General features: G+C 52.8%; 1 protein-coding gene across 2 annotated transcripts; it reads left to right on the forward strand.

Moving 5' to 3' along the window:
* The first annotated feature begins 2,853 nt into the window (after nt 1-2,853).
* On the forward strand, nt 2,854-11,164 carry GUK1 (guanylate kinase 1). Of its 2 annotated transcripts, XM_084764712.1 has the most exons (9): nt 2,897-3,008; nt 4,479-4,598; nt 8,099-8,212; nt 8,536-8,577; nt 9,012-9,108; nt 9,749-9,887; nt 9,968-10,052; nt 10,540-10,625; nt 10,851-11,164. In XM_084764712.1, exons 1-9 carry the CDS (start codon nt 2,948-2,950, stop codon nt 10,884-10,886), a joined length of 780 nt encoding a protein of 259 aa, XP_084620838.1. In that variant the 5' UTR covers nt 2,897-2,947; the 3' UTR covers nt 10,887-11,164. The 2 variants fall into 2 exon arrangements, with proteins under 2 accessions (XP_084620839.1, XP_084620838.1); XM_084764713.1 differs by lacking the exon at nt 4,479-4,598 and having other exon boundaries at nt 2,854-3,008.
* The last annotated feature ends 86 nt before the right edge of the window (nt 11,165-11,250 follow it).

The raw sequence follows: 11,250 nt of genomic DNA on the forward strand, positions 1-11,250 counted from the left end.
TTCTGAGTTCAAGTCCCAGAAACCACCAGGTGGCTCAGAAGCATCTATAATGAGATCTGGCGCCCTCTTCTGGCCTGCAGGTGTATATGCAGGCAGAGCACTGTATCTTTAAAAAAAAAAAAAAAAAGCTGTGTAAGCTCCTAAGCTCCGTAGTTACATACCTCCAAGATATAAATGGTGAAGCAGGCACAAGACAGATATTTCCACACCGGACAGGAAGAATGCATTGTCTCAAGGACAGCCCAAAGTGCATCAGGGCAACTGCTAAATCCTCTGGCTGGGGCACCATGTATACCCCAGGGTGGCTACCACTCCTACACAGTGTGGCTAGTTCCAGTCCCTGTGGGGCTGTGGCTGGCATCACACACTGCCATCGGCTCCACCTTTCTGGGACCATAGCTGCCCTTTCACTTGCCGTCTCAGTCTGTCAGTCCTCATGGCAAACTCCTCCCTGGTCCTCTTCATGGCTACTTCTTCCTCTGTTCCTGGTTTTTTGTTTGTTTGTTTTTGTTTTTGTTTTTTTTTTGTTTTTCACTTCACCTCTGTCTTGACAGCTTCCTGACTCACTCCCAGATAGCCTCCACCACCCTTCCTTCCTTTCTTTCTTTCTTTCTTTCCCCTCCCGAGACAGGGTTTCTCTATGTAGCCTTGACAGTCCTAGACTCTCTTTGTAGACCAGGCTGGCCTTGAACTCACAGCGATCCACCTGCCTCTGCCTCCCGAGTGCTGGGATTAAAGGCGTGTGCCACCCTTTCTTGATCTCTTCTTGCACGCTCTGTCTTCCACACGGCAGTTAGCCATTTGTCCTGAGTTCCTTTGGGACCTGAGATCTGGAAAGAAGGAGAGTGGCAAAGAGCCATGCTGCTCTGGGACAAGGGAGGACGGAGCAGAGCCCCCTGGCAGCAGGCAGCCGCATGATGGGGAGTGCTGTTGAGCCTCAGTCACCACAGCCCCGATGTCCAGCACTTGCTGCCTTTTAGCCGAGCTCATCTCTGTTCTTTCCCTGCCCAGACAAGAGTTTCTCCCATGCAAATCTTTCCAAATTCCCCTCGCCTTTCAGTCTAGGAGAAGCCAATTAAAAACAACCACATGGGTCGGCGGGGTGGCTCACACCTTTAATCCCAGCACGAGGGAGGCAGAGTCAGGTGGATCTCTGTGAGTTCAGCCTGGTCTACAAATGGAGTTCAAGAAAGCCAAGGTTACACAGAGAAACTCTGCCTCGAAAAAACCAACCAAACAAAACGAAGGAACTGAAAAACCCAGCCACACCAAGTGCTTGAATGCTTTGCTCTTCAGAACCACCTCGGCAGTGTTAGCCATTTTACTAGCCTTCCATAGATCGCAGGGCACATCCTCAACACAGCCTTGTTCTTGACAAAGGAGGGACAAGAGCAGGTCCATTGCACCCTCCTAGAGAACATCGCCTGCCCTCCCTCCCTCCCCTCCCTCCCTCCTTTGATCCCTCACTTCTTTTCTTCCCTCCCTCTCCCCTCCCTTCTCTTTGCTTAAGGTTTCTTTTAAAGAGTAAAGTTGGGCAAAGATATTTATTGTAAAGTTGGCACATTTTTACTTAAGGAATTTCACTTGCTCTTCCTCCTTCCCTGTCCCCTGTGATCACTTTCCCTACTCTCTCCAAAATAGCTCTTTTTGAGAGAACTAATGCTTAATTCAGCTGTGCTACCCACTTTACTGCAATTTTTGATTGTTTTATTTGAGACAGGGTCTTGGTTGGCCTAGAACTCACTATTGTAGACTGGGCTGATCTTGAATGCCCAAAAATCGGCCTGCCTCTGCCTCCAAGTGCTGAGATTAAAGACATGCACCACACCCGGTTTAATTTTCTTTTTTCTCTGCATGAATTAAGGACACACCACCTCCACATTCTCTGGGATCTTTGGCATCCAATTTCTTGAAATAATTTATTAAAAACATATTTACTTTGGCAAGGCATAATAGTGTACACTTTATTTATTTATTTATTTATTTATTTATTTATTTATTTTAAGACACGGTTTTTCTGTGTAGCCCTGGCTGTCCTGGAACTTGCTCTGTAGACAAAACTGGCCTAGAACTCAGAGATATGCTTGGCTCTGCCTCACAAATGCTGGGATTAAAAGTGTGCACCACTGCCCAAAAGGGGAGCAATTTTTTAGTCCCAGCATTAGAGAGGTAGAGGTAGGTAGCTCTCTGGGAGTTTCAAGCCAGTCAGGACTACATGTTTTTTATCTTAAAAAAAAAGATTTAATATTATTTGTATGTGTATGAACACGTTGAGTGCAGGTGATAAGATTGCACAACCTGAGTGCTGGGAACTGAATCTGGGTCCTCAGGAATTAGTGCCCTCTTTAAATATTTATGATGTAACAGGTAACTGGCTAAAACGGAAGATGTGGACTAAACAGACTCGATGTTGATTGGTTTGGTTTGGTTTTTCGAGACAGGGTTTCTCTGCGTAGCCTTGACTGTCCTGGACTCGCTTTGTAGACCAGGCTGGCCTCGAATTCACAAAGATCTGCCTGCCTCTGCCTCCCGAGTGCTGGGATTAAGGGCTCTAAGGGCTCGGTGTCGATCTTTGATGTTTTTCCCTCCTGGTCTTCTCTGTGGCAAGATCTGTTCTGAGCCCAGGAAAAGAAAGACCTGTGGAAAAGGGCGTGGTCAGCGGGGGTGAGGGTAGGGGTGGGTGCTCCACCCGCTGCCCCGCCCTTCCCCGCCCCTCCCGTAGGCACTAGCAGACGGACGCGCAGCTGTGACGTAGCCTTGAGGCCGTGACTACTAGACTAGGCGGGGGTAATACGGAGTAGGGTGGGGCCGGCGAGGGTGACGTAATGCCGGCGGGCAGAGATGGAGAGTAGCCGGCGCTGAGGATTTGCGCACTCGGTCTGCGCAGCCGTGCGGCGCTCCGGTGGGCCGGCGCGCAGCTGTGACGTAGTCCTGTGGGCGGTCCCTGATGCTGCGGCGCCCGCTGGTCGGGCTGGCAGTGGCCGCCCTGGGTCGCGTCCCCGCGGACGGTGAGTGCGATGTGGTGCTGGCGGGTGGTTGCCTCAGGAGAGGGACTTGCGGCAGCATGTTTCCCGTGCGTCTCCAGTGACCTCTGTTCTTGTGGGGACGCCGGGTGAACGTGTTTTCCGAGTCCCCAGAACGACAAGGGATGGACACGCGGCATCCCCTCCGCCCGCAGACGCGCGCAGCCTGAGGCTTGCGCGCACTTTCTCGACTCCCTGCCCACCCAGCGTCCTGGGAGGCTCAAGCACCAAACTTTACTCCTCAGCCATTGCCAGTGCTGGACTTCGGTGTCTGCAGGTGCAGGCCTTCCCGACGCCTGGGTGTGGATATTGGGATTCGGCCGGTCCCGGGTTGGGGTTTCTAAAGCCGCGTTTTGGCTTGATAGTCTCAGACATTATTTGAGCCCACGTGGAAGTGGGCGGGGTTCCTTTAGGTGGTGGCTGGAGGCGGGGCAGGTGACTAGCTACATGGTATCTGAGGTAGAAAGCAAATAAATGGTCAGCCTTTGGTAGGGTCCAAGGAGAGGAAGAAGGCCGTTTGCTTCTGTGGGTGCACCTTCAGTTAATCTTCACTAGGCTAGTTATGGGAGCTACCACTAAAGCAGTTTCCTGTTTTGGCCCCTAAGGAACACAATTTCTTGGTATTTTAGTTCCTGTCTACCCACTTTACACCTGCACGCACATATGAGGCTTTTAAACCAGTGGATGCTACATTAGCCACTGCTGGGGTTTGCCTGCCCTTCCTTGGTGCAGCGCTGGATCTTTGAGAGGAGGGGGTATGGGGGAGACCAGTAGTTTTTCTAGAGTTGTAAATTTGAGACATTGCATTTATGGTCCATCCACACTTAAACTTTCTCGTCTGTCTTAATACATGCAAAATATCCAGGAACTATTTTGAGGTAATTTGAAGAAGAGACAGAAGGAGGTGTGGGAGGAGAGAGCTTCAGGCAACAAAGAAGAAAAGGTAGACTGGGGGCTGGAGAGATGGCTCAGAGGTTAAGAGCACTGACTGCTCCTCCAGAGGTCCTGAGTTCAATTCCCAGCAACCACATGGTGGCTCACAACCATCTATAATGTGGTCTGATGCATACTGTATACATAATAAATAAATCTTAAAAAAAAAAAAAAAGAAAAAAAAAAGAAAAGGTAGACTGAGGGTGAGCTCTTGGAAGGCGGCCGTAGGAGGAAGGCTTTGTGTAGTCTCCCTTCTGCTTGGGCCTCAGTCTCACCTGCCCTGCCCTGCCCTGCCCTGCCCTGCCGTCATTCTCCCTGACCCTGTATGTGCTGGTCCCCCGCCCTGTCCTGCCCTACCCGTCCCCTGCCTACATCTACTGGGCCTTAGTTTGTCCCCCTTCTACACCAGCAATCAGGTGACAAACTCTGCAGTGTCCTAGGTCTCTTCTTGTACTCTCGTTGGGTTCTGAACCCTTTTTCTTGTATGTTCACTGTGCCTCATGATTATGGGTTGACATCCAGGACCCTGTTCAAGATTCAGCCAGTTCTTTTTTGCCCTTGCTGGGAAGAGACACAAGCGGAGATGGGTAGTACCAGGAAGGTGCAGCAGCCTGCTCGTGGTTACTTCCTTGGGAGGCCATGGTATGTCCGTGTGGCTCAGGTAGAGGAATAAGAATGCAAACGCTTTGGCTGCTCTTGGTGCTGCCGCTGTTGGAAGAGGCTCCTAAATGCGGGGGGCAGGTCGGGGGGTGGGGGGGGGTGGGCTGGGTCGTTCATGTCTGCCTAGGGCTGTTTGTGTCTTAGCAGGCTGTTTGTGTCTTAGCGGACTGGTAACTGTTCTTGTGCCTAGAAGGGCCTCCTCTTTAGTTGACAGGAGGGAGGTGCTGGTTTTGACAGATTTCCAGCCCTAGGAGCCTTCGGTATAGCTAGGAAGAGGCTGTACAGGAAGTTGTGTCCCAGGAGTGTTCCAGCAGAGCATGCTCCGGTGGTCCTATGGAAGTTACTTTCATCTTGGCTTGTTTAACAGTTAGGGGCTTGGAGCTCTTTGTCAGGCAGTTGAAGTTTGGGATTGGAAGAACTAAATCCCTAACAGCCCATTTAGGGACCCAAAGTTACTCAAGTGTTTCCCCAAAGGAAGTTGCTTCTAACAAGCACACACTCTGTAAACATTAGGGCAAAAACTAGATCTGTAATTTCTGACCTAAGCTGTGCCCCTGTGGAGATGTAGTCTTGTCACCTGGCTACTGGCGAGAGCCCCTCCTTTGGTGGGCCTGGAGCTTTCCCATGTTGGTATTTGTCTTGCCTAGACTGCACTGTGCTGTCTGCCACTGTACCACATAGCTTGCTAACCGCTAACCAAGGTCATCTGGTGTCTGTGTAGATCCAAGCAAGTATAGTGTCAGAGCTGTCAACGATCCATGAGCTTTCTGTGCCAGGTGACACCTATTGGGACTCTTCAGAACCAAGGTGCCAATAGGAAGGAGCTGGTGTCCTGTGTCTTCCTGTCTCCTGAGGTTCAGCCTCAGGAGGACAGAAGTCACACACTGGATTCTGAAAGTCAGCTTGCAAGGTTAGGTGGCTCAGCAGGGGTGTGGTCATGAGTGCAGAGCTGGGTAGGATTCCGCTGTCTGGCATGTGCCTGCATGTGTCCTTCCTGCATCTGCCTGGTCACGGCCTACATGGTGTAGGGTTAGGGTCAAGCGAGGACTACAACCATCCCAGAAATGAGGATTTGAGGCTGGATTCTGGGTGAAACTAGCACATCATTACCTAGAGTTAGAAGCAGGGTATAGAGTCAGGAATAGGTACAGGCTGCTGAATACCCAACGGGATGGCAGATCCTCTGTTCCAACCGTGCGTGCCCTCTTACTGGCTCTCCTACCTGGGATCCTTTTCTCAGAAGCTTTCTTCCCTCATGCACCTTGGCGCATCTCTCTCAGCTTTGGTTCTTCTCTCTTGTCATGATCCGTGTTCTCTAAGGCTCAGGTCCTGTGTTCTCAGTCTCTGGGGTACACCTATGCAGCAGCTCTATGGAGCCCCACAGCAAGCACTGCCTTCAGTTCCTTTTAAGTCCAAGGCAACCAACAGCTCCAGAAATGGGCTGTTAGGAAAGTACAGATGTAGAACCTACATTACTTTGGCAGCTGCAGGTCACAACCTGTGGCCATCACTGGAAATTTGGGGCAGTGCAGCAGCCTGAGGTGGTAGTTTGCAGTACACACCCTAAAGCCAGGCTGTGGTGGAAGCAGTAGGGCTCAGTGACTAGGAAAAGGATACTTATGAAAAGGTGGTCATGAGCTTGGGTGGTGGTGGTGCACGCCTTTAATCCCAGTGCTTGGGAGGCAGAGGCAGGTGGATCGCTGTGAGTTTGAGGCCAGCCTTGTCTACAAATCGAGTCCAGGATAGCCAAGGCTAACACAGAGAAACCCTGTCCCCACCCCCCCCCCAAAAAAAAAGAAAGAAAAGAAAAGAAAAGGTGCTCATGAGCTGTGGGTTAGGAGAAACCTGGAGCCCAGAAATGAAATGGCATGCGGTGGTCAGTGTGATTGGGCTGATACGCATGTTGGGGAGAGCCAGAAGGGGGCAGAGTTTTACTGATAGGCAGCCTGGTGATACTGGCTGTTTCCCTTTTCTGTGTCTTTGATAGGCGGTCCTATATATTTCTCAGGGACATATGCGTGTGTGTGTGTGTGTGTGTGTGTGTGTGTGTGTGTGTGTGTGTGTTTTCAATGTGCATGTGTGATGTGCATGTGCGCGCACATGTACCATACATGCCGTGCTTGTGCTCCTGTGGGTGATAGACTACCAGCAACACTTGCTTTTGTAAGATTATCTCATGGCCTACATTGGGGATTAAGAGCACAAGACCTTTTTAAGCTGATGCTCTTCCTGCAGCCTGTGTCTTTTAGACCAAAAGCTATGTGGGCCTCACCCTTACAGATCAAAGGAGCTTCGGTTGTCAGGCAGCCCCCACGCCCCCAGCTCCCAGATACCCTCCCTGGTCTCCCTCTGCCAAGATCTCAGAAGAGAGCAGCAGCTCAGGCCTTTCAGCCCCTGTGCCGGCTCTTCCCCATCTCCCAGTGCACTCAGACACTGCCCTGGTTATTTGGACAGGTGCAGGTGCAGGTCTCAGAAACAGGAAAAGTAATTGCGTTTTCCTTCTTGCACAGTGGGAGGACAGGGCTGATTTCACAGTGCAGGTCGGGCTGGGTGCCCCAGGGATTTATTGCTCAGAAGGGCGGGGTATGGGCTTGGCAGAGATTAGTCCCCCAGACCTCAGTGCAGAGCAGCCATCGACTCTTCTCAGCTAACCACGGAGGCTGCAACACATCAAGTAGGTGGGTGCCATCCTGGGGGCCTTCGTAGATAGGGTTCTTCCTGTGTAAGTGACCCACTCAGAGGCCTGCCTGGTGGAGGAGGAGGGCTGACAGTGAGGTGGGGCTGTGTGTGCTCGGGACGAGCTTGGGAGCAGGTGCGGTCAGATGGTCCTAGGGCGATGCCGGCAGAGCTTCAGGGAAGGATGCTCAGGTCCCAGGTAGAAGGAGGGAGAAGGCTTCTGTGCTTTCATACCTACCGCAGCAGCTGCCTCTCCATGGCAGCCCTACCTATGGCAGATGCTGAACCCTGGGCTGCATTCACTTTCTCCTTGCAAGCCTAGCAAGTGCTATTCCAACTCTTGACAGCAGCTTGTCCTTCCTGGACAAGTGGAACGTTTCCCAAACAAGCTTTGGTTAAACAGATTTGAGGATGCCATGTTTGTAGGGACAGGGACATTGTTGTTTAAGACTTGGAACCCACAGTGGGCAATGCCATTTAAGGGAGCCAAAGCCCAGGCAGCAGTGTGAGGTCAGATTCTGGAGGGCAGCCTGTATAGGGTGGGGCCAGTGAGTGCTGCATTGTCTGGTTCTGGGTCACTTGGTCTGTGGACATCCTGTTGGGTGTGGCTGAGGCTGGATATTGGAATCCTGTTGGCCTTCCTGCCTGCATTTGCCATTTTGCCAATTGACTGCTGTCGTGAGGTGGGTTGACATTCTATGCATGTTGCCCTTGGGAGGCACTCACGCTGCCGCCTCCTATTAAACAGAATGCCAGGGCACTAGTGAGGGTCACCCCCCTCATGTCTGATGCCTCTCCTCCCACAGGCATGGCAGGACCTAGGCCAGTGGTGCTGAGCGGGCCGTCAGGGGCAGGGAAGAGCACCCTGCTCAAGAAGTTGTTCCAGGAACATGGCAGCATCTTTGGCTTCAGCGTGTCCCGTGAGTGCCTCAGGACCCTGGAGGTCAAGAGTGCGGAGGCTGTCCCAGCATGAGACTACTCCTAGAGCCCCCAGATGACACCCAGCCTAGGAGATGCTCTCCTCACCCCCATCCCCATTACCCTCTCGCTTCCCAGGCCCTCCATCTAGAGTGAGCATCTTGGCCCCAGTGACCTCTTGAGATGTGCTCTGGGCTGCCCACTGGCTGTGAGCACCAACTGCTGCTATACAACCAGGGGACTGAGCAGGCCTGCAAGAGAAGACCCTGAGGAGGGTGGAAGGGCTGTGCATTTTTAACTGTGGGATAGTTTGTTTTTTCCTTAGATACTACAAGGAACCCACGACCTGGAGAGGAAAATGGCAAAGGTGAGCTGGCCTGCTAATCTGAGGGTCTTAGGCATCAGCTCGGTCGTGTGTGTGTGTGTGTGTGTGTGTGTGTGTGTGTGTGTGTGTGTGTGTATAGCAGGGGTGCTGATGAGGGGTGTGTAAGGGGGAATGTTTGCTCTGTGTCTTGTCTGTAACAGAGCCCAGTCCCTACCAGAAGAGTATCTCTTGCCTGTGGGTTAGTGGCTTGATTAGAGTCACATCATAGTGAAAGCTGAACTTTCTGCCTGCCTGGTGTATGGCAGGGATGTCCCTGATGTCTCCTTTCCTGTGGAACCTGGCCATTTCCAATTCCCCAGCGAGGACAGTGGGGACAGTGGTATCTGTTCCCGCCTGGATCTGGCCATAGAAATCCTGTGTAAGATGGAGGGGGACTGGGTTTTGGGTACCCTCTGGAAAGCCCTCTTCTTCTCCAGATTACTACTTTGTGACCAGGGAGATGATGCAGCGTGATATTGCAGCAGGGGACTTCATCGAACATGCTGAGTTCTCGGGGAACCTGTACGGGACAAGGTGGGCTGAGTTTGGTTTGGGCCTGGGGCCATGGACCAGGGTAACCCCTGAATTGTGGCAGAAGGAGGCTCTCCATCCTGTTTCCTCTGACCACACAGTACCATCCCGTTCTCCCACGCAGGACTAGGATGGCTGGCTTTCCTCCAGTCTCTGAATTTAGCAGATAGGCTCCAGGGAGCAGGCAGGCCCAGTCATGCCCGAGTTCATCTGTCTTCAAGCCATCCAGTGGGGGAAGAATCTACATGACATACCTCACGTAGGGGAGGTAGGCAGCGACAGGCAGCTGAGGGCTGACCAAAAGCACGCACCTTTTTGGCTTTTGCCTGCAGGACAGGTACAAAGAGCCATGCTGTCCAAGGCCCTGACAGGGCTGAGGATATGCTTGGATGTCCTGTGAAGTACAGAGGGTGCTGGGTTCACACGAACCTCTGCACTACCGAGGCAAGGCCCAGGATGCGCTTGGGGAGGAAAGAGCTGAGTTTCTCTGCAGCTCTTGGAAGCCTTAAGAGGCTGCTAAGGTTTAGTAGCCATTGCGTGTATTTCTGAGCATGGCCATCAGGCAAGAACTCATGTGGGCCTAAGGGCCAGATCTTCCCTTGGATTCCACTGAACATCTGCTCACGCCCTTCCCTGCTCCCAGCAAGGCGGCTGTTCGGGCTGTGCAGGCCATGAACCGCATCTGCGTGCTAGATGTCGACCTGCAAGGTGTGCGCAACATCAAGAAGACTGATCTGCGTCCCATCTACATCTCTGTGCAGCCCCCCTCGCTGGACGTGCTGGTGGGTACCTGGTGTGGGAGACTCGCAGGGCAGGCCCCGAGACCTGGAGAATACTGACTTGACAAGGACCTGCATTTCAGGAGCAGCGGCTGCGACTGCGCAACACTGAGACTGAGGAGAGTTTGGCAAAGCGGCTGGCAGCTGCACGGGCTGACATGGAGAGCAGTGAGTGTAGTCGGACCAGTTACACTTGAGCAGACAGGGAGGACCAAGGGCAAAGATGGAGGAGTCCAGACCTCTGTCTGCAGAGCCTTTGAGGGGTCTCACTTCTCTTACTGACTTGGGAGTGGTGTAGGCATCTTTTCGCAGCTGTGCTCTTGCTTCTGGGTCTGAGCTTGGCCCACATTCAGACGCTGTCATTGAGACCTTTTGCTGTTTCCCTGTGTGCATGTGGCAGCCATAACAGGCAGTGGCAGTTCTGAGAGGCCTGCGGAGGGGACAGTGGTCCACACTCTAGGACTCAGGACATGATGGGATCAAGCCCCAGCTGGGGATCTCTAGAGGAGGGAAGAAAGAGTTCCATCCATCCCTGGCCATCCTGCCACAGCGGCAGCAAGAGTAGCCATAGCCAAGATAGCAGTTGTTACAGTGGTGCAGGCCCAGAAGGGGCCAAATTCGCAGTGTTCCTGACTCTGTTTTATTCCGTTCCCAGGCAAGGAGCCTGGCTTGTTTGACCTGGTGATCATCAATGACAACCTGGACAAAGCCTATGCTACCCTGAAGCAGGCACTCTCTGAGGTGGGCCCCTCCCATCTGCCCTGTGGGGGCGGTCCCCTGCACAAGCCCCACTGAGGCCACCGCTCACACTTGTACTGCACCATAAGCAGCTGAGCCTCTGCCAGTTGCCAGACTGGTCAAGTACAGGCGCAAAGTCCAAGAGTCCTTGGGAGCTGGGGGAAGGTAGGAGGCCTAGACCTGGTTCCCTGCCTCTCCTGACTTTCTCTTTTCCTTCTTCCCTGGCAGGAAATCAAGAAAGCCCAAGGAACTGGCCATGCCTGAGGGCCTGCTTCACTCCGTGGAGTGATGATGCCTGTGCTCCACCTCTGCCTGGTTCATGAGGTGGAGGGCACCAAGGACTTGTAATAGGCTTCCACTGTGGAGTAGGAGGAGCTGCACCTTGTCTGGCCACATGGTGGCTCTGCTCTCTGGCCGAGCTTGCTCAGGCTGAAGGACTCTGAAGTGTACCTAGATCTATTCTCCCTGGCTGTCCTTGTCCCTATCCTGTCCCTCCTGCTGGAGCAGGACTGACATCCTAATAAAACAACTATTGGTCTAAAGTGTCACAGCCCTCCACACTGGGCTCCTGGCTGCCCACCTCTACCTGGTCAGCCCAGATGAAGGCTGCCAAGGGGGCTCTGCATAG

The sequence above is a fragment of the Acomys minous genome (assembly GCF_964271855.1).
Source record: "Acomys minous genome assembly, chromosome: 16".
Classification (NCBI taxonomy): domain Eukaryota; kingdom Metazoa; phylum Chordata; class Mammalia; order Rodentia; family Muridae; genus Acomys; species Acomys minous.